General features: G+C 36.6%; 1 protein-coding gene across 7 annotated transcripts in view; it reads right to left on the bottom strand.

Moving 5' to 3' along the window:
* Positions 1-23,999, bottom strand: part of KIF6 (kinesin family member 6) — a 159,872-nt gene that overhangs the window by 43,148 nt on the left and 92,725 nt on the right. For all 7 annotated transcript variants that reach the window (XR_007628874.1, XR_007628875.1, XM_050314852.1 and 4 more), the window contains 2 exons: positions 18,142-18,244; positions 12,280-12,335 (listed from right to left, as the gene is read on the bottom strand). Coding sequence is in view for 5 of the 7 variants with exons in the window: in XM_050314852.1 (XP_050170809.1) it covers positions 12,280-12,335; positions 18,142-18,244 (159 nt within the window). In the remaining 2 variants the exon portion in view is untranslated. The remainder of the gene's footprint in view (positions 1-12,279; positions 12,336-18,141; positions 18,245-23,999) is intronic.

Below are 23,999 nucleotides of genomic sequence, written 5' to 3'. Positions count from 1 at the left end.
TTGTGATCTTCACCATCCTCACAAGGGGAAGCACAGGGGCAGGTACACAACTCTTCACTCTAGTGACCCGTGACAAGAGCTGAGGAAGCTGAGTCAGGGGAGGTTTAGGTTGCATATCAGGAAAACATTTTTCACCCAGAGGGTGGCTGAGTACTGCAACAGCCTCCCCAGGGAAGTGGTCACAGCACCAAGCCTGTATGAGTTCAAGAAGCTCTCAGGTACATGGTGTTACTCTTGGGATGTCCTGCACAGACCAGGAGTTGGACTCAATGATCTTGATGGGTTCCTTCCTACTCGGCATGTTCTACGATCCTCTGATCAAGAAAAACTTTTTGTACTAAAGACTGTAAGATTTAAACACTTGCCTCCCTAATACAGCTTGAACTATCATCTAACATCTTTTCTTTAAAAGAGCAAATTGAACAGGTTGACTTAAGAACACACTCCCTAATAAAACAGCAAAATGCAGTGTAGCAATCCAGTAACTACTACGTTTTCAGTCTAAAGACAGCTTACAGTCAGAAAATCTGTTACTGAGCAGCATTTTTCAAAGTTTATGGTCATAGCAGTTCATAGCTTGATGAAATCCAATGAGCTTGGTCAATTTGTATTAGTTATTCTAGCAAAAAACTTAAGTAAAAAGTGTTTACTTGGTGTCTTCCTGAGCATAACTTTTCCCCAGAAAATACTTCTGTTTCTAAAGAACAGAACATCATTTGTAATAATTAGAAAATGAAAATGTTTCCTACATATGTAAATTCCAATACAGATCCAAAGAAAACATTAACATCTTAGGCCTGCAGTGACTGTTACACTAATAAGGTTCTTCTGTTTAAAGAATAGCACACCAGGGGAGCATAATAGAGCTGTTCAAATGAATTCATTCAGTTTGGTATTTTCTGAATAAGTCATTTGACAAATTGTGTTTTCTCATTCTAAGGACCCATTCAGCCTATGCACTGTCACCCTAGGGCATTGCCTATTGTTTGAAAGTAAAAACAAACATATGCAAGCTACTCTGAAACAATGGACAATATTTAGCACTGGCATTAACATATGCATTGCCCCCTGAAGCCAAAAGACTTGTACCTTCTGAAATAAGTTTCCTGAGAACTGCTGCAAAGACTATGTTATATTACCAAAGATGGTATTCTCTTCTTCTAAGGAGGACCAGAAAAAGTAAAAAGGCTGCAAGAAAGCTGCTAGAGCTGCCTGGTTCTCTTGTCAGTCTGATCTCTAAAAGATCAGGTAAGACAAATCCTGCAACAGCCAGGACTGATGATGACAGAGCAACGTTGTCTTTCCTTCTGTCTTCTCTGACAATTGCCCCAACATGATCCACACTGGAGCAGTAGCAGAACAGACACCTCTGTCACAGCTCCATCAATCTAGGTCTACCTCTGAAGTGAGACAAGCACTAGACCTAGATGTTTACACTGCATATAGTAAGTACAGCAGATGAATTATCTCTCTTAATTTCAGAGAGGCAAAGTAATGCTTTACAGGCTATTGTAATACAGTTTAGTCTTTCCTCCTTATTTGTACATCTTATTATCAGTTTTCTGGGCACTCTCATTCAGCTAAAAATGTTATTTTATCATACATTGCCTAATCATAGGGTGTTAAGAATTACATCCAACAAATATAACTGCACTACTCCAAGACAATGTGAGCCTTGCTCACATGGCAGTGACTTCTGAAATTCTAAGAAAAATTCTCATGAGAATCAAAAATACAATCTGGTAATTACAAACAAGGAAGTTAATTGATTACTCTGACCCACTATGAACACTCTGCAGAAACAAAAAAAAGTCGTTAACATGAACCTTCCACTGAACTGCTAACAAGAAAGAAAAATACATTCCATTACTCTGCTTTATATTATGAGACAACTGGTTGCTCCTAGGATAGGAAAATAGGTTGTGGAAGCTTTCATCACAGCACTGAGTCTGCCCCAAGAGGGCAGCCACCAGTTACCATGTTGTAGCTATCTGCCAGGCCTGTGTAAAATTCATGACATCTATTCTGCATTACAGCACCTTGAGAAAGGTCTTTCAAAAGATGCCGTGAGAGACCATAGCATTTTTATATTGTGCTCTACAGATCTCTGGCTAGACTGGCCCATAGAAATCATGCCTGAAGCAGTAGGAAAAGAATCTTAACAGAATCAAGTTGAAAGTAAGCTACATTTCATCATGCAAAGAAGAAAATAAGTTAAAATGGAAGGAATTACAACCAAACAGAAAAATAAGATGTAGCATCTTGCAAAGCAAAGTAAATCACATTTCTACAATGGAAAAACTGCAGATGGTGACAGAGTGGTTAAGAAAATAAAATCTGCAGAAACTCAGCTGTTTTTCTGTATTTTCAATTCCGTGCTTCCAAAAATCAAAATGTAACATTTAAAAAATAGATTCCAAAACTGCAGTCATGATGGCATGGTGATTAGACATTTATCCAAAACAAATACACATAGGAACAGTGTTTTTTCAGCATTAGGTTGCAAAACAATTGGGCCAAGAAATTAAGGAGAAAGAATCTGAAGACTGTGTAAGCCATGCTGAATGGCTTCAGCTTTAACAGCTACTGCTATTTTTGGTGGACACATAAACATTCCATTTATTACAAAACTGCTTTGAAACTGACCTGGAGATTAGAAACAGACTGAGGCTTCTAGGCACTGGGCCACACTGAATAACATCCCAGCTGGGAAATTACATCTGGGGGACTGTTTGTCCCAATGGCCTGTTTTCTCTTCTGTTTTTCTGACAGATGGCTGCAGGTTTTGCAGAGCTAATGTGCTTTGTTATATTAGTCATAAGTGACATCCCTCAGAAGTAAACAACATAGTTACACAGCCGAGATGAAGTATGGAGCAAATACTATTTCTGTTCCATTTTCTGATACAACTTGTGTTCTGAGACCAAGACGGACTCTGTCAAGTGACAGAGGACAGATGCAACATATAGGCAGATTCCCAGGAGATAAGAAATCAGTGGAGGCTAATTGTATTGAGGCTTTATTTTTCCATATATCTCAGTGCAGAACAGAAGTGATGAAGCAGCAGGCAGGAACCTTTTTTTTTTTCGCAGAGAGCTTCCAGTCTACACTGATGTGTTCTTGTCAAATCTCCTACTTCTCATACTAAATTACTGTTTCAGTCTGATCTAGATTGCTGATCTGGCTGTTCATCTGGAACTTCTTGGGTACTGAACAGTCCAGACAGGGATCCTGGACACATAAATCTTGGTCCATGCAGTGTGCATGCAGACTGACACTGAGCATGCCTTGTAGAAGGCCCACACAGTACGTTTGACACCTACAGAACGTGTCTGATGAATTGCACAGCTTGAGCTGCACCGACTGCCCAGTTGCACATCCTCAGCACATCCTGAGCATGTTAGATTCACAACACTGCTCAGATTTCTGTCTGTGAAAAAAATTCTGGGACCTTCAGTTTTTTTGATGATAAACATTGATGGATGTGTTAATGCTCAGTTCTCAGGGATCTTTCCACACCAAAAAAAACCCAAAAACACACACAAAAACCAACCTCTGATCAAAGAACAAGATAAGTAGCAAACTCTCTTGCTGTTCTTGCAGTTTTTATGTCTCTCATGACATAAAATTCAGTGTAGTATTAAGGGCAGTATACAACACTTCCATAGGGTGAAACACTTGCTTATTAAATAAGAAAAATCACTTGAAAGACCACATCATACATCTTGTATCATTGCTGAAGACAATGAATGAGAAAACATGTAAAGGTAACCACATCTGAAATACAGGACAGTCCTAAAGTGACTGGTTGAGTGCACAACAATGGATTACTGTCAAAACCAAAAGGAAGCTGGACAGCCTTAGTGGTATAAAGAGAGGTAAAATTGTGAATGGAGTTCAAGGAGGCAGCTTTGGAGACCTCAAAGGTGAACGATATTGCAATATATTTCACACTATAAGTGATATTATTTGTCTGTTTAAAATAATTACTACTATAGGTTACAGGTTTAGCAGGACCAAGTGCAAGGTGCTGCACCAGGGTCAGGGCAACTCCTGGTATCAGTACAGGCTGGGGGATGAACAGATCAAGAGCAGCCCTGCTGAGAGGGACTTAGGAGTGCTGGTGGATGAGAGGCTGGACATGACCCAGCAATATGCACTTGCAGCCCAGACAGCCAATTGTGTCCTGAGCTGCATCCAAAGCACTGTGGCCAGCATATCAAAGGAGGTGATTCTGCCCCTCTACTCTGCCCTTGAGAGATCCCACTTGGAGCACTGCATCCAGCTCTGGGGTCCCTGCACAGGAAGGACATCAGCCTTTTGGGGTCAGTCCAGAGGAGGAACACCAACATGATTAGAAGGATGGAGCACTTCTCCTAGGAGGAAAGGCTGAGAGAATTGGGATTGTTCAGCCTGGAAAAGAGACAGCTTAGGGTTGTCCTAATTGTGGCCTTCCAATGCCTGAAGGGAGCCTACAAGAAAGACAGAGAGGGACAAAGAGATGTAGTGACAGGACAAGGGAGTATGGCTTCAAACTGAAAGAGAGTAGGTTTTGAATAGATATTATGAAGAAATTCTTCACTGTGAGGGTGTTAAGACACTGGAACAGATTGCCCAGAGAAGCTGTGGATGTTCCCTCCCAGCAAGTGTTTAAGACCAGGCTAACCAGGTTTTGAGTAACCTGTTCTACTGAAAGGTGTCCCTACTTGTGGCAGGGGGGTTGAAACAAGATGATCTTTAAAGTCTCTTCCAACCAAAAATATTCAATGAGTTTAGGATTCTTTGTCTAATGCTCGTTGCCCTTTATCAACTAAAACAATAATAAAGACAAATATGGAAATATTTTCAGGATTTTCTTTTCAATCTGTACACAAGTATAACTCAAACTTTCCTCAACTAGAGTTTCTCTGTACTGAGGATTTCAAGATTTCAAATTCCATGGATTTTAAAGGTCTCTACTGAGAACAGCAATTCATAAAAGCTACCTGAAGAATGAAATGCTGTGGAATGACATAACTGAGTTATCTGTTCATTATATCTGCATACTGAATTCATTTATTTATGAGTTTGCACCTCATTTGAACCATATTTTTCTATGGCATGTAACCTTTCCTCTTGAAGTTTCTCAATCCCTTTTTAAACCCAATCTTGCCATTTTTTCTTCTACTCTAGTTATTTCCAGTAAAATTCACTGAGCATATAAATCAGATATAAGTCTGACTAAGTACTTGATACTTTCTGGAATTAAACTAGAACAGTGAATTAGATCAGCAGCTATGAAGTTGCAATGTTTATTTCCAAAAAAGAAAAAGTATCTCAGAATATTACAGTATAGAATGGAATACATTTCAAAGCACAGTAATTTCTTTCTTATTATAGTCTCACTTCATTCATGGTTGAAACAATGTCCAGGAAGTTAATGTCTCTGATTCAGAATATTTATATTAATATAAAGTAATAGATAGTACAACCAATATTAATGAGCTTTAAGAAAGCAACACATTGATTTTGACGGATTTTCTTTTCATATAGCAAATAATTTTGAGGATTTTAATTTCATTTAGATTATATGTAAAGCATGGAATTTTTCTTCAACAGAGAAATGCTATCCTTCTAAAATACAGATACTTCTTCAGCAAAACTTTTCAAAATGCTCATGCATGACTTCCCTCCATTATTTCAGCCCATATAATCATGGCTTAAAATATGCGTAACATTCCTAATATCAGCCTCAGGATTCTAGTTCTTAACTAACTGATTCTCCTTTTTCCAAGTAATTTATTGCCTGCATGTGAAGCTAAAACAATGTAGATATGCAACATAGCCAAGAGAGTGCTCTTAGACCACCTTTGCCTAAAAAAACTAACTTTGTCTTATTTCTTTTCTTATCTGTGCAAAAATGTTGCTATCAGTTCCTTAGTTTGGAGTTTAACTGTAGGTCTACTTGGATTATCTCCATGGGGAGATAGGGTGACCGTAACCAAATTAATTTTTATGTGTATATAAATAGCATCTTGCCTATAGAGAAAAAAGGGATTAAAAATTCTGGGTTAATTAAGTCTGGATTACATTTAACATCTACTGTGCATTCACAGAGATAACAATGTGACATACAAGAGAGTGAATCAGAATCAATATTATCCTTGATCACTGCAATGTCTTGTCCTCGCTCTCCTCCAGTCCTCACCATTTCAGTGCAGCATCCCATTAACTGTGATATATATATCTGACAATTATTTGAATAATTTGCAAGAAAATTAAATGAAGACTCTTCAATAAGCTTGGTTTGCAATTCTCAGACATGCCATCACTGAACATCATAATTGGCTTTGCTATTCTATGATCTTGTGCACTAAAAGCCTGAAATGAGGCAGAGCAGTGCAACAGCTCAGCATTCCTGTGGGTATAGATGCACCATCAACATCATGTGTGCATAATATCCACCTACCCTTTTACATTCCAAAAGTGCCTGTTTCCTCACACAGTTATTACTCCCACATGAGTTTGCCCTTCCTCTCCCAGCTTCAATCATGATGTTAGCTGATTTCTGGACAGACTAGAAACAACAACTGCTTCCCTTTGGGCATTAAATACCATTTAGTATGCTTTTTCCCTTTAGGAAATAACTCAATTTAATAGTGGTAAAAATACCCCAAAATAGTCAGACAATTATAGGAATGATCTTGGAAATTTTTCCTACTTTTAAATGCATCTAACACGTAGCACATTCTTTTATACAGGCAACTTTGTAGTGGTAAAATTCAGAATGAATATATCAGTTTAACTTACACTGAAAATAGTAGATTTAATTCCACCAACTCATTCTGTGATCAATGTAGTAGTAGTTGGGCCTTTTTTTTCTGTTACTTAATGCTTAGAAGTTTGTTCAGATGAAGACTAGTGCTTACCGTCAGAGTCTTTTCACATAGAATGTTTCCAGTAAAACCACCTATTGATAATAGCACCCTAGAAAAAAAAACCTCCTGCTAACTCTGATAAGAGGAGAAGTTTTGATTTCAGTCTTGATGCTTTTCACCATCCAGCTCCATTCAAATTGGCAAAAAATTAAACTAATTTTCTCCAACTTGAGTCTGTTTCTCCTATAAGTGATCTCCTCATCTTCATCTCAACTCACAAGCTTTTTCTTTTTACTTTTTTCCCCTGTTCTGTTGAGGACAGGACATGAGAGAGCAGCTGGATAGCCAGCTGAGGCTGACCCATCACAGTGGGCTAGGCACAATCACTCAAGTTTTTGCAAGGAGAAATTCTATACCTTCACTATTCTGAAATAAAATCCTTGGCTTCAGCATCAAATTTCCTTCACTAAGTCTCTTTGAGTAATACCAAAAGGATCTACAGTTCTTATTAGAAACCCTAATGCTCTGAAAATGATACAATAAAAAAACACATGCAGTGGCACAGCATTTTTTTCCCACAAAAAGAAACCTATTCTTTTTTCTTCTTTAGCCAGTGAAATACACACTTTTAAAGTTCTAAATGTTGGAGAAAGGCTGGCCCACTTCTTCTATGCTGGTTCTAAAGTACTCATTATTTCTTGATATCTCAGTTATTTTTTTCCAGTTTCACTCATGTTGGTTTTCTTTACTTGTCTTTTAAAGTCTAGTCCTTGGGTACATTCTCCAGTCATACATAAACAATTCTGAATAGTTCACTCAAATCCAGACATGTCTACATGTTCAAACTCCATACAATTTCTCTGTCTTTTTATGGTGCATTTATGCAATATATTGACTTGCAAAAATAATTGCCCCTCAGTGCTTTCACCAAAATGCTCTGCTCCTTTCTTTCAGCCTATACAGAAGTTTGTGTGATAATGCAGCAAACAGGGTCACTACAATGACCCTGACTAAGAAAAACTTCCTTCTTTTCCTTCTTTTGTTTTCATTTATCAGTAAAAGAAACTATTGATCCTACAAAGAAATTCACTCCCTTATTTCTAGGAGGTCACTGTGAAAAGTAAGCATAATGACAAATCTAAGACATACATATTATTTTACATAAAAATAATTTAAAAATCGCTGTATTCTTTGTAGAGAGAATCCAGGACTATGTGGTAGAGTAGCAAAAGGCATGATAGCCACAACATCTCATTTCTGATATCACTGTCACTCTACACTTGAAATCCACCTTACATCTAGACATTGTTTTCCTCAATCTTTTTATGCAAGCAGCAACATCAGCAAAAGCCAACCATGAAAATCTTACTGCAAATTTCTTTTTACAGCCCTAACTTCCTGATGTTTTTGAAATGCTAGTGTAATTGAGAAGGGGTTGGAGTATTCTGTGTACTTTTCACTGCAAAACACTAATATTTCCAAAGTCAGGATGAAGGAGTATTTATGACATAAAAGTTACAGCCAACTGCTGCTATCAGTATCTCAAAATATAATCAGACTGCATGAAATGGGGTCCATGGCCTCTGTGGTGCATAGTTTTATACCATTAAGAGTAGCTTAGAAATAACGGAAACTGATATTGATGGGATCTGTTCTTGATTGTGCACAACAAGGCAGCCAGGAATGCTTAAGGAAACTGAAACAATAATAAAAATAAATTAAAGATCTAGTTGCAGGCCGCAGATGACTCTTATTTTTCCTACCACAGTTTCAGTAAAGATTTGGCAGGTTAGTAAGCTTAGCATCTTTAATGGCCTTCTGAGTATGTATGCTATGATGAAGCAGGCTTAACTGAAAAATTGTTTCAGGCTGCTAAACTATATAAAATAATGTAATTGCATTGACTGAGAAGAATAAGCCAGAAATTGTCCTGCTGGATGCAAAAATTTAATAATTGTTACGAAGTGCTTATAGGCAAATACATTAACAAGTATGTTCAAAACAAAGCTGGACAGGCCAAAAGGACAGATGAATAAAATGTAGTATTTGTATTAGCCAGAGTGCAAATTTCCCATGCTGCATAATGTTACATAGAAAGAACTGAAGAAAAGACTGTATAATATGATCATTCTCAAGCCTCAGACATCAATGTTTAAAAACCATACACAAAGTAGTGTACACCTGCACAGATCACAATATGGAGAGCTAGACAACATGGATGGAGTTTCTTGCTTATACAATAGGATTACAGTACAAACTAAATGAAAAGACTGTTTCTCCATTTTACTACCAAAATAATAAAAAAAAAGAGTGTAATGAAATTAATTTTCAGTTTGAAACCACTTTGTTTGTAACTACACTTATACACCAAAACAAAACCAAAATGTGTTTTGTGCAATTTTTCTTAGAACTTTGGAGTCATTTCTAGCTTGATTCTTAAAGTAACATTTCAACATTCGTGTGGTCTACAACTTAATATAATTTCCTATATGAGGCATGTAAGTATTGTCAAGTTCAGTGCAACACTACTAATTTATTACATGGCTGTTTGTTTTGTTCAAGGGATCAGTTTGGAGTTTTATGCTATATATACATATGAATATGCGTTTAGATTTTTGTATTGCTTGTGTCCCAGATATACCTCATTGTTTTGCTTCTAATACTGCAGAACTTTAACCAAAAACAAGTTTTAAAACAGATGTTTTTAATTACAGCAAAACCCATACTATACTGCACTATAGCTATCAGAATTTTGCCTAACTTACTGAGGAAAAACCCACAGTGATTCAGTCCAAACCAAGGATTTCTTTTAGATTTTGCTGCGATCCATGGAAACAGAGTCTAGAGTGGCTACATCTACGTTGCATTGTTACATTATTTCTGAGAGCTGCCACAGTAGACTTCTACAAATCTCAAGGGACTTACAGACCACACAAGTCTTGTCCCAGCATAACAATACAAGCGGTACCTTCGGGACTGGCACATGCCCCACTGCTTCTTGTACTGTCTATCACATAGTTCAAACATTTGTTCTCCCCTAAGATATTTGCATCAGATAAAAGTCGCATTTAAGGGTGGCTGCTAGGCTCCTATCTTTAACCAGCACAGTTGCAAATACTGAGAAAGATGTGCTTATGTGTGGCTGCTTATTTCTGGCACTATTCCTGCTTCAAAATGCATTTCAACTTGAGCAAGAGAAAGAAGTCTGACAGTCAAGTGTTGTTGGCTTTGGATCTACCTCATTTAGGCCAAGAAATCTGCTAGGCTTAACACAGATGAGCAAATCTAGGAGACAGAAGGAATGCAGGACAATGTAGACTTCAAGATGGCAGCAGAGAAAAAAGAATCCTCTTCAGTAGGTTTAACCTGCTTTTCCAAGTTTACCGGGGAAAAAGCCTATTGGCAGGAGTTAAGTGAGCTTATATGGGCACTGCAGAGACCGATAGTTGCAATGTAGATATTGAAATTCTATTTGCATGGGTCAATCTGTGGATATCCACGCACAGGTTCTGTACTGACATTTATATTCTGGCCAGTCTGATGGAGACAAATTAATCAACTGAGAGAAGACAGGTGAATTCAAGTATCATGTCTTACAGAAATAACCTATTGTTCAGAACACTGCTGCAGCAGGGCTCAGCACCTGATGTCTCTGCTTCTGGATCCCTTCCAAATATCATTTGTGCTGTGGTTTGAAAACACATGCCAACATGACTGAGGGTTTCCACATATCTGGCATAACTTTACTATATATATAATAATAATATACTAATATACTGCATAGGGTCACTGAGGGACTTGTGGTGCACCCGAAGGTGACTGGGAGGGGAATCTGACAGTAGTTATCATTCATGACCACAGAGAATATAATCATGGCTATGGTGTAAGTACAGAGCACTTGTCAGCTGTGCTGTGAGATTTTTATTCTTTCCCCAAAGTAAACTGCTGTTGTAAGACATGAAGTGATGATAATGACCTCTTTGTCCATGTCTGGTCAGGTGCCACCCAAAGAGGAAGGAGATAGAAACTGAGTGCAAGGTCTATACCACTTGCCCTGGATGCCAGAGTACCTTTAAATCTGGTCCCTCACAGCCTGTATTTGGAAGCTTGCAGAGGCACAGTTCACCTGAATGTGTGCATATGGGAGGAAACGAATCTGATCTCCAAGAACTTCAGGAAGAGATTAGAAAAACTGTTTCACATCTGACAGAGAGCCTGGATAGCCAGTTTTAAGAAAACAAACTCCAGTTTTGGAATCAACAGAACTCAGAAATCAACTAGGAACATATCAAAGGCTGCTAGGAGAATCAGAGAAGCTCTAGCTTGGGGCTGAATGTATCTATGGGTGATTTTTGGCCCTGAACAATCTGAAACTGAATGCCAAACATCACAGAATCACAGAATATGCTGAGCTCGGGAGGGACCCACAAGGATCATTAAGTCCAACTCCTGGCCCTGCACAGGACCATCCCCAAGAGTCGCACCATGTGCCCGACTGGGAGTTGGTCATTCTCACAGTCATGGTCCTGCAGCTCTGGGCACTGAGACCCCCTTGGACTGTAATCCATGTTGAAGAGAAAGGCAGAGAAAGTGTTAAACACCTCTTCCTTGTCTCCGTCCCCTTTTGTGAGGTGACCATCCTCATCCTGTAACAGGCCAATGGTACTTCTATATTGCTTATTGCCATTAATATATTTGAAAAAACTCTTTTTATTGTCCCCCACAGTTCTGGCCAGCTTCAACTTCAGTTGAGCTTTGGCTGCACAGATTTTCTCCCTACACCAGCAAGCAGCATCTCTGCATCCTTCCCATGTCACTTGGCCTTGACTCCACTGGGCATACACCTCCCTTTTTGCCTTATTTCCAAGACAAGATTCCTGTTCAGCCAAGCTGGCCTTTTGCCTCATCTGCTTGACTTCTGACATTTGCTCTTGAGGCCTTAAGGAAAAACTGATGAAAACCCACACCAAGCTGAGGCACTCCTTGTAATTGTTCTAATTAATCTGTACAAAGGAAGTACAGAGTGACAACTCAACAATGAAATTTCCTTTTATTAGAAGCTATATAAATTTATAGATAAATACAATCCTTAATCCATAGATATGACATTTTGAAATGAAATGTTTGCATCTATTTATTCCAAAATAAAATTAAAAAACTTCATGCTAATACCTTAATTTCTCCTTCTGATAAATTTCAGACATCCTGTCAAATAAAGAAGGGAGCTCTTTTTCACATTATGGTATTTGAAATAATATAAACTTGTACATAAAATTATTACTGCCATCATCAGTTTACAATTTACTGGAAATCTTAGCAATGCATTGACTATTTTCTTTTAGAAAATAGAATCTCTTCTCATATCTTTTGAATGCTGTGATTTCATAAGCTAAAAGGTAAAATGAGGTTAAAATGTACTCACTTATTTTACTTCTCACTTCATTTAGTTTTTCGCCAAGGCATTTAACTTCAGCAAACCTGTCAATGCAAGTATAATCATAAGGAATTATTCTAAAGAACAACTAGTGAAACTAGTGGATCACAATAAAATACGGAATTACTCAGTACTACTTTTTGATTTGTAAGTAGAAGTAATTGGAAACAATTTTCCATTAGGAAAGATTATCTGGTCCAAGAGAAACCTTTCTGAAAGAAACCATGCAACAGATAAGTTTACTAGACAGACAAAACCAGTGTATTTGACTTTTTAAAAACTATGTTAACTCTAATGACTGGATTCTCTTAAATATTCTTACTACACCACAGTATTATTCTTAATATGTTACTTTACTTACAGTGTTTTAACCAACAGTGATATAAAAGTAAAACTAAAAAAAAAACCTCAAGCAAATTAAAACAAAATGATTGAAAATATTAGAACTGCTCACTATGAAATTTCAAATTTCAGCCTGTAATTAGCATATTGCTGATGAACACTGTGCTGTGTGGAAATATACACCCCAATCACTTAGAAACCTCTCAAACAGAAAATGTGAGAAAACTAAATGATGCTGTTCTATAGATAGCCACTAAGTGAATGCAGACTTTCAGTTGCTCAAATAGCAACACACATGAAGATATGCAAATAGCAAGCAAGAAGCAGACTGAGAAGGATGGAAATGAATGAATGAATCAGTCTTTGGAAACTCTCTTTTTCTAGAATGCAAATAGCTTGACCTCAAATCAAAACTGGAAATGAGTGGGAAATTCCCTCCAGGTATGTTTATAAATGAGTTTACTGACCACTTCCTCATTATATTTAAATAACCAAATCTTCACATGATACATAAAATATTCTAACGATCAGCAGTTTTTTTTTTTTTTTAGCTTGCAACAGCTCACTGTCTGTCTTGCTCCTAAGGAAATGTGTCATATCTAAATGTATTCTTAAAAACTAGCTATCTACCAAGCCTTAAAAATTTATATTCTCTACATTTCTTACAGTCTTGATGTCTACTCCTTTTGTGCTTTTCTTCTGTTGGTTTTCTGATGTTTCACGGTAGTTACTGTCATAATTATTCTCTTACACTTATTTAATTTGGTACTATATCAAACTGTTTAGGACAAATCAAGTTTAGGACATATCAGGTTTTCAAATGCCAAATATATTGTGCTGTAAAAATAATGACAGTCAATTCAATGTACAGTGGTAAAGTCCAAGGAGTCACTGAAAGAACCGAGGCTTTTTCAAGGAAATATCAATTGTAATAGTCTAAACAGTAATAGTTTAACATTTAGAAAGTTGATTTGCTGCACTGTGACATTTGTTGTAGGACATTAAGATTGACACGAAATTCTGAGTTGTTACTTGGACATGTACAAGTGGAACCTTGCAGAATGTGGAGGTAGAACTCAATTGTTAAGCAAGACTATGGCTGATCTGGAAGAGTCTTGGTCTAGACAAAGTAACTGAAGAAATCCACAGATTGTACTTCTGTCTAACTCCAATAATTGCAAAATAGAGTAAAGAAATATAAATTCTCCCTGGAGAGGTGGGGTTTGAAAAATTGCCCCTTCTCAACTAGTCAAATTCCCTGTAAAACTGGAATGAGTTGGAATTTCAGGTGCCTTTATTGGTATCTGCTCACGAACATATGCTTTCAAAGGTGAATTCGACAAGACTAAATGGTTGGAGTTGGAGGGTTCCTCAACACTTACTCTTCCTTACAGAGAGAAGGCAGGAGACTTTGATGCATCTGTGAGACTTTATATAAGCTTATTCTGCTGGTTTTGACTTAGAGTCCCAAGCAGGCATTGAAGAGTGTGTAAATGTCAAAGGGAAGAAACCCTAAAGTACCTCCTCTTTCTTCCCCTCAGGTCCCATGAACCAAATAGCAAGTTCCTCAATAACTTAATAATTCTTGAGGCAAATCTCATGTTGACTATTAACTTTGATTCATGTTCACAGAGAGATTTATCTGGACAAGTTGAAGCCATCTATCTATCCAAGCCTGATTCACAGACTACTGCCAATAGTTGAATGAATCATGCATATGTTTCTCAAACACCACAGTTTATAAACTAGCATAATAACATAAACCAAAATTTGGCATTAATGTATGACAGTCCAATGGATTCCATCTGTGACTATGAATCACAGTCTAACAAAATAAACCAGGTAAAGACGTAATATTTGACTAAAATACTGAAAGGTAAAAAGCTATTTCTGCTCCTCCTCTAATTAAAAAAAGGTGGTATTATCTAATATTAAGCTGATATTGCTATGAATATTGATGAGTGAACAATTATATATTGTAAGCTGAAAAAACTTTCTATGTATCTTACGTGGACACCACTTAACAGAAAGGCTGAGGTTGCCAAATCATGGCTTCTATTACCTACAAGATAAATACTCCATGATGAAACCCCAAAGTGAATTTCACCACTGATTTCAGTGGAACAAGCATTTTTGGCAAAGATTTCACTCTTTGAATGCAAGTGCCAGTAATTTAGAAATGAACTTCTTGAAAAACAAATCTCTAACTCATAATGTAAACCAAGACAAACTCAGAGGCTGTCTAATGAGACAGTGGAGACATTTAGTGAATTAAATGAACATTCACTCATTTTTAATTATTAGAAATTACAACAACAAACGACCTAAGTGAAACTCATCCTTTCCATGAAACTTGCCCATAGGTATTGAAAAAACAAGTTAGTTGCTAACCAGCTGAAACACAGAAAGCAAGGAAACAAGAAAATGGAAAATATTAGTGGAGAACAACAAAATGGAAACTAGATTTACATCACATCTGTAAGCTCAGTAGAATTTTACTACTGGAAATATTGACTAAGATGGGACTTAAAAGCTTTGTGCAAGATGCAGTATTACACTGGAGTGCCTCAGCTGGGAAGATTTTTTTATAGTATATTTCACCAGAAAATGAGATGTATTTTCTCCTCCTCAGAGAAACAATCCTAAGAGAACATGGTTACATTGAGAAATAGGATGTTATTAAGTTCTCTGGAAGTCAAGTATAGGAAGACCAAACTGCAGAAATCTGATTCTGTCTGGGCATAAACACACGGTTTTTGGTGTTGGGTTTTTGTTGTTGTGTGGTTTTTTGTTTGTTTGTGTTTTTTGTTTTGTTTTGTTTTTGTTTTTTTTTTTAAGTAGGGAAGAAGTTATTAATGTACAGAAGAAAAATAAAAAATAATTGTTTTGTATTAATTGTAAAGTAAGCTGTAAAGGTCACCTTTCTTATCTTATGAAGGTACTCCTCATAGGCAACTGTCCTAATTGGATAGCTTGAACCTATTTTCTTTCACTTTAACAGTAATGAGCTTCAGAAAGAAATTATCCTTAAGCATATCAGACTTCCCACCTTTTAAATCCAGAGACAGTACTGAGTTAAAATACTAAGCTACTGCCTCTGTGAAGAGCTCTGAAGCAGAAGGTGAAAAGCTTTATTCAAAACCAGATTTTTTTCTTTTATATATTTTTATATATATATATTAACAAAACAAATGTTTTCAGTATTTGATTTAATCAATTGACTGCTTTTGAGTATTTATACAAGGGTAGTTACAGAAAAAAATACAAGTATGTTGTATATGTATGACTATATGTAGTCACATCTATCTGAATAATTTCACAGCCCAAGCAACAGTTGTGACCTTCACAGTGAAACTTCCAATTGGGCTCACTGACAGTTCTCCATTCATTTAAGAATGACAAGGGGCAATGGTTTTAAACTAAAAGACCGTAGATTTAGACTAGGTATAAGGAAAAATTTTTTACAATGAGGGTGGTAAAACACTGGAACAGGTTGTCCAGAGTGGTGGTGGATGCCCCATCCCTGGAAACACTCAAAATCAGGCTTGACAAGGTTCTGAGCAAGTTGATCTAGTTGAAAATATCCCTGCTCATTGCAGAAGGGTTGGACTAGATGACCTTTAAAGGTTCCTTTCTATCCTCTATGATAATTAGCAAACCAAGAAAATCTCCCCCAAATACCCAAAGGAAAAATAAGACAGCTAAAAATAAGTAATTTGTGAGCCAAATACTGTTTGTGGTATGACAGAAGTGGTTATGCAACTATAAACAAAATTATTAACATGAGAGGCCTACATATAAAGGGAAGTAATGGTAACTTTTAAACATGTGGTGTCCACACTCTTCTTCCTGTGCAATTTGAACACTGGCTGGGTAACAGAACTCTTGTGTAACTGGTAGTTCAGATCCTGCATTCCAAATTACAGACTGGACTTGATGTAAATCCATTCTAATGAACTTGGTAAACTTGGAGCTATAAGCATTTTTGCTAAAAATGTCTGCAAATGGCAGAGGGAAACTTTTACTCCAGAGTATCAACATTCACATTAGCACTGATTTCAACAATCAGCTGATGCCTATTAGAGAAGGGTTACCCAAGGCATTAGTTTGAATCTCTTTGTCCTTTAGGGAAGGCAAATCTGTCATCAAACTTTGTGGATTCTGCCCATCTCTATTATATGTTCGGAAACCAGAAGGAAATACTGGTTTGCTTCATAGTAATGTAGAGCATGGCTCAGAACTGTGTTGCTGTCATTATCATGCTGTGACCATGAAGTGTTCTGCTCAATAAACTGCAACATCAGAAACTACTCATTTATGAAGACATGATGCAGTGATGTGGCATCATCTGATATATTGATCAGAAGAAAGACATTACTAAACATCCAGTTTACAGGGATAAATTCTTACACACATCTAATACCTCATCAATTTGTGTTCCTGTAGCTGAGTTATAGGTCCAGGTAGAAAGTTAATCAGTTCAGAAGAGTGTTAAACAGCAAGAACTTTAATAAGTCACATAGATGTAGAGATCACTTCTTGCCTCCCTTTCACCAAAGTAAATGAGTATTAAACTTAGTAACTCTGAAAACAAAGTCTTTCATGCCTATTAAGAGAGAAAACTGTGTCAAAGAAAGCAGAAGAAAGTAGGAGAAAGCTGGAGGAGAAAAATCCAGACCAGAAAAAAAAAAAAACCAAAACAGGAAAAAAACTCCAAGCAACTGTTAGAGGACTTGCTAGTTAAAAGGATAGATTGAGAGATCCGCTTTTGGCATCTGCAATCTCAAACCTGTATATTTCTTTTGCAGTACAAGGGGAGTTAGCACTTGAAAACTGATACTGAAACAGTACTGTTATTCAGTCAACATGGACAAGTGTTGGTGGTTTAGCTTGTGAGATGTTTAAAATCTGCTGTATGAAAACATGTTTTCAATGTTTTTCCATTCTCACCATCTTCACCACATTTTGAAGTGTTTTGCCAGCATTAGCAACAAATGTGGAGGAGGAAAGTATTATTTCTGTTTGCGAATGCAAAACTGGCAGAGAGAAGTTAAAATCACTTGGCAAAAAAGTTAGGAACAACAGACAGATGCATATGTTAAACATCTCCTAGCTTACTATCCAACTCAGTGTCAAAGCCAGTAAAACATTTTTGACAATGGAAATCGCAGTAATTGATTCAGTCACATGCATTTTACTTCCTCTAAATAATTCTTGATTGTGAATGCCATTGCCACATTGCTTCAACATGGCTATGAGGATGAATAAAACCAGTGGAAATATGCACTCAGATTCCTCATGCCTCTTTCATATTCCATCCAGACTTCTATTCTCTTACTACTCAGTGCCTTCTGAATATGAAATGTCCTAAGTAAGAAAAGGTAAAGTTTCTGTACCAAGTTCTGTACCCAGAAGTCTGGGATGTCTGGTATAAAATTATGTTCCTATCTAGACTGATAATGAACTCTCAGATGTCTTCCTCCAGCTGTATTTTGCTGTGACACTCACCTCTGTTTCAGAAGCTGTTTGTTGTCCTCAATGGTTATACTGTCAGCATGGTCCCGCTTGAAAACTTCAAAAGCTTCCTGACAGCCAAGTGACATCTTTCCTCCTGCCACAAGGTAAAAAAGAATTACTTCACAGTCATCAAAAGACAGACATTTTGCACTTAATTAAATCCTATTTAGACAAACACAACAAGTCAGCCCAGGGTCTTAAAGCACAAAGAAGATGAAAGTTTAGTTTTCCACCAACGGGAAAGCATTTTTGACAAAAGATTTCTATTATCTGACAAATTAATTTTGTTTCACCTAACTTCTCTAAAGTCTGAAAGCTTGAGGTGTATAATTTCTCAAGATAACTTAAAATGTTCATGTGAAATATTCTTAAGTGTGAGCCAGAGGTATTTTCACAACAGCAAAACTCAATTTGCCTCTGTATTTCTTTCATCTGTTTCACATTGCACCCTCATCATAACTTGAATATTTTCAGTATCTCTGGAAGAAGAAAATTCAGGCTTCTTTTAATTATGCATTAGTGAATATTTTTCATACCCTTTTATGTGAAGCAGGAATTCTACCTACAGAAGTGGTTGGTTCCTGCCTTTTTACATTTCCAACAGAATGTTTGTTTCCTTTTGTGCACCAGAATGTCAAGACTTATTTGGCCTTCAAATATTTTTAGAAATCACTGTAGAAAAGTATTAGTCTCTATAATTTATCAGTTCTCATTTGTTAGATGATCTAAGATCCAAGTAAGATATCATGCATTTGCATTAACATTAACAAAAACATTCAAAGGCGTAAGGAGAATGAAAGATCATGCCAGCACCTGTGTTATCTATCAGCTGTACATGTATGTCATTATATAAGCATGGAGAAACACTTAAATAAATTATAGTAATGAAGATAGCTCAGGAGCAAAAAGGACTCTAACACTCAAACAGTGTGAAAAATGCAATATAGCTCCACCCCTAATTCAACCTCAAAGTTGCAACTTAAACATCAAAAATTTTATTCCTTAAACTGGAATTTGATTCTCCATCATTTTTTTCACTTCTGAAGTCTTTCTTTTGTTCTACTCACAAGTCTGCCTTCCTGCTCCAGATCTACCAGGACTCCCAAACGCACTGTGAACAAGAACTATAAAATTTCCTAGGATTTCCACTGTGCAAGTGCTTTCTATATATTTTATGCCAATGGACCAGCATTACATACAAAACATATGTATGCATGTAGGATGGTTATTTTTCAGGCTACCTGCTTTGCAAGTCTGGTGTAAGGGTTTTCTCCTTCTCCAAAGTTTCTCCTGCTTTCTTTAAAACAATTTTCTCACTTAACAGGGATGAAAGACGTTGTTTTCAGAGTCACAGAGTCCTGTACTCATTTACTTCAGTGAAACTGAAGCAAAAAATAGGCAAAACATACCTAAACAGATTGGGATGTGCAATACTGGGATGTTACCCCTTATTGGGGTCTAGCTCCAAAAGCTGCATTCTAAAGTCACTCTAAATATGTTTCGCTAAACCTCATCACACTTATAATATCAGGACAATTTCCCATTGACTGCAGTGAGATGTAAGATACTGTTTACAGTGAGGGCTGGTAAAAAAACTAGGACTCAGAGTTCAATGATCAGTAAAAGTTTAAAAAATTTATTCAAAATACAGAGAAAAATTTGCCACTGTTTCAGTCAAAAGAATCAGCACATCTGTTACTAATTCAAAAATTTTGAGTTGAAAATAGAACCACCAGGAATGTTTGAATGGCAAAGCATGCAGAAATGCTCCACCCTTTTTGAATAAGAAAATCAAAGAAAGATACAGTGCAGTCTTTACTGTTGTGTGATCCAAAAGAGCAAGAGGATTTAGGAAAATATATTTTTCTGTGGTGATGACCTGAGAATATAATGTTCATGTTTCATGCTTGCCTTGAAGAAAAACAGGCAGCTTTGCAAGCAGAATTTTGTAGCACATTCATCCCATCACTAGCACTAATTTTAACATGCAGCCTGATTTGACCCTCTAGAATTGCTTTTGTTGCAGAAAAAGTTTGTATTAAGTGCAGGAAGCCTGGAAAAAATTCATGATCAAGTCTAAAATAAACAATGAATACTCTTACTCATGAGTAAGACTGCAATGTAAAGTATTTAACTCTTCCGGCAATGAGAGTAGAAGTAAAAACAGTAAAGTAAGTTTGGAAAACAAAACTATTACACTGATTATTGCTACTGCCTGGCAGAAAAACATCAACCAAAATTAAAGGTAACCTGATAATCATTTTCCAGCACTAAATTAAGAGACAGCAGATTTGTACAGCCAAACAAAGCACACAAAAATAGATCCCCAGGACTCCTGGGAAGGGGAAATTTTCTGGTTTATGCAGTTCATTTTAAGAAAATAGAGAAACATATGAAGTAGTAAACAATACTATTCTGAAAATGATATAAAAGGAAAGCAACTTAAAAAGGAACATTGTGATTGTATCTCAGCATAATATAAACATAAAACAGCTACAGAAAAATGTTGCAGCCAGTGGGTAATGACAAAAACGTTTAGGATGATAATAAGGGAAGACAGCAATGTTAATACTAGTAAAAGACTGCAAGGGACACTGGAAGCTTGATGGAGCGGTTGTGTTTTCATTCTGCTCAGTAATGAAGATTATCGCTTCTCCATGGTTGATGTGGTATCTTCAGTCATGCTGTTTACATTTCCTTAAATATCCTTTAATTTCATAAAGTAGCCTTACCTTCTTTCAAATGGCCTCCAAGTGCCAAGGTGCATTAACATTATTGGTATGCTGTTTCTCCGGGGCTTAATTCCAAAAAAAAACCCTATATATTCTTTTAAACCAAGGTGCTATCAAATTTCTGTTTTTGTCTAGCTGTAAATCGGATCTATGTACAGATATATATACATGATATGAATAAAAGCAGAATTAGGAGAAGAAACCATTGACGAGGAGAAATTTTTGGCAAGCTAGTGGAACAGTTCAGCAAAAACTGTTAGAGAAAACAATTTCTTTCACTCTTACAAGGCAAACAATTTCCCTTCTCCTTCTTTAGAAACATAGCATGGGGTTGCAAAATAAATATTTGAAAATTCTTATCTAAGGAAGAACCAGGAAACACATGTCATCAAGTTATTACAATGTGAACTGGAATAATCATTACCATAAAAATAATTCAGATGATTGGAAAAAGCATAAAAATTTCTTGCAATCACCGTCATGAAACCCCAGTTGACAGGATTGCATAAAAGAGTGATAAATTTTGTATCAACTTTATTTTAATGATACCTTTCCTGTTAGGTTGTGTAGTTTGGCTTTAATATTAAAACACAAGTATGCCCAAGTCACGCAATGTGAAATTCACAGCAAACCCATCATTATTTACAGCAAATTCACACTGCTGAAATTTTGGTAAAATTCAGGTTCACTTAACATCCCGAGTTTGTATGTTTAAGAATGTTCTCATTGAAGGTTTGATTTCAGTCTGTACTCCTATTCAGTGAACTCTCCCAACCTTCACATTAACCAAAAAGCTCCGGTTCAATAGGCTCCTCTCCTGAAATGTGCAAATTACAGCTGTCTCACTGAACTTGGGTAAGTCAACAGGATGGCAATTAAGGCTCAAGCTCTGAACTAGAGCAAGAAGATCTGAAATGACCAAGAAATAGAAAGCTTGTTGTAGTATTGATAATGAGCTAAATTTTTGAGACCAGTAATAATTCAAAATACACTGAGCAAAAATGTAATAAGGCTTTTGGATGTTGCTGATTACTTTTTAAGGTAAGAGAAGATCAAAGTGATTTAAATACTCCGTTGCATGACTACAGCAGGTAGAAGCATAGCAGCAAAGACCCTGGCAGGTATTAAGCACCCTATTCTAACTAATTTAGAGATAATTTTTTCTATGCTGTTACATATACAGATGCTATTTACAGACATCCTAAACACCAAATGTTAAGTTTAAAGGAACTTTAAAGTCAAAGGAACAGAGAAATTATATGGCTGAATGCTATTTTTAAGTTAAATGGTATCCACTGCGATTACTTGGGGGCTACATTGATTAGGTAAGAGCATGCAAGTGGATAAACATAGACTTTATTTTGTTGCCACAAGTGATTAAACACTGTTGTACATATTTAAATGACCACACTGATTTTTAAATTTATCCGACACTGACAAATCCTATTGCAGCTTGTATTAGTGATCACAGTTTAAAAGTACTGGGCAATTTCAAAGTACTCTATTTTAGTGCTGTGCCTTTTTTTTTGTTTGTAAATTCTTTACAGATTTCAAGACTGCTCAATCTGGAAATGGCACTTCCAGTCCTGAGTCTGGTCAGCTTCTGTTTTTTGGTTTGTTTGTTGAAAAAGGTTTTATTGCTCAGAGGGCGAAGGCCTTCATAAAGTTTAATGCATGAAACCCACAGAAAAAAATTACGTTGGTCTTCAGTTAGGTCTGGAAAAATATGTAAAACAATAGCATGGAATTGATATCTTCTCTGTCTGAAAGCAGAACCACAGTGTCTCCTCACAATCCCACCTTGTAACCAGATTTTGTTCCTGGTATATGAGAGCTCTGAAGGGTTTTCAGCAGCCCTCATACAAGAGGATGCCAGTGCAATCCACTAAAAGAATTGGAAACAACACTCCAGAAGAGAAGAATTAAGATTGCGAGTTGAGCTGTTCTGAGGGAGGAACATTAAGACTGTTGACAAAAGCAAACTCTTGGGAATAGCTGTTCAGACCATGTATTCTGATGAGAAAGGCATCTGTCCACATATCTGCCCATATATCTGTTTTGCAGAAACTACATTTTCACAGAAAAAGACTTTGTCTTTCAATTTCTACTAAGTGCTCTATTGAACAAGAATTGTCAGCTCTTCCACTGAAATCATTACAAGCAAAAAGTCCCCTTGGCTCAAGTAAAGCTCTCATGTGAGGGTTGTCTGAAGAATTTCAGGATAGCAACTAGAGTGAATTGTGAGTTTTCATGCTATGAAGACTGTCAGTCTGTTTGTGTTACTATGTATTTCCACTTATTATCAAATGAGAACAAAAGAACTGTGAAAACTTCCAAATGAAACTAAAGACAAATTATTTGGTAAGTCTTTGTAATAAAACGAAGGTATTAGAAATCATATAAGCATAATTCATTACATCTTTACCAGGATCTATGAAGATATCATAGCCATCTGTTCAGAATGGAAAAAAGATGCAACAGAGCTTGGGAATAATGAATCAATAAAGAATAAATACTTAAAAATAAGCAAACAAACCCAAAAACAATATACAACAAATACTTTCCCGCTGTAAAGCTCAGCTAAATTTCTCATGAAAAGCATGTGTATTACATATGGTTACCTTCATTAGAGTACTATTCAAAAATGGGAAAGACATAAAACAAGGCTGCTCACAGCACCCCTGCAGTGCTGAACTGCAAAACTTTTGGGAAAGTTAAAAGCCTCAAAGGAAAACCAAAATATTCAGATGCAATGAACTAAATAAAACATTGGCATAAATTAATTTATCTAGTTCTGGAGTTTCTTTGTTTATTTGCAGGGGTGGGAGAGGGCAAAAAGAACAATTTCTTGAGATTATGAGCATATTTATTGTGGTACTGTATGTTGATCTAGGCAAGTCAGACAAGCGAATTCCACAAGTGAAAATTTCTATTATGGAAACCCCTGAGATAACTGGTGCATGGGTCATTTACCTAGGCATTATCTTATGCACACAAAATTAATTGATTGACAAGACAAACTATTCCAAGAGAAATCATCACTAAATGAAATACTGAAAATGACTAACAATCTTGTACAGGATGTCAGAACAAATCAAAGACAAATCAAAGGCAAGA

The sequence above is a fragment of the Myiozetetes cayanensis genome, unplaced genomic scaffold (genome assembly GCF_022539395.1).
Source record: "Myiozetetes cayanensis isolate MyiCay16 unplaced genomic scaffold, myiCay2020 scf2-11, whole genome shotgun sequence".
NCBI lineage: Eukaryota > Metazoa > Chordata > Aves > Passeriformes > Tyrannidae > Myiozetetes > Myiozetetes cayanensis.
This window is presented reverse-complemented; position numbering and strand designations above follow the sequence as displayed.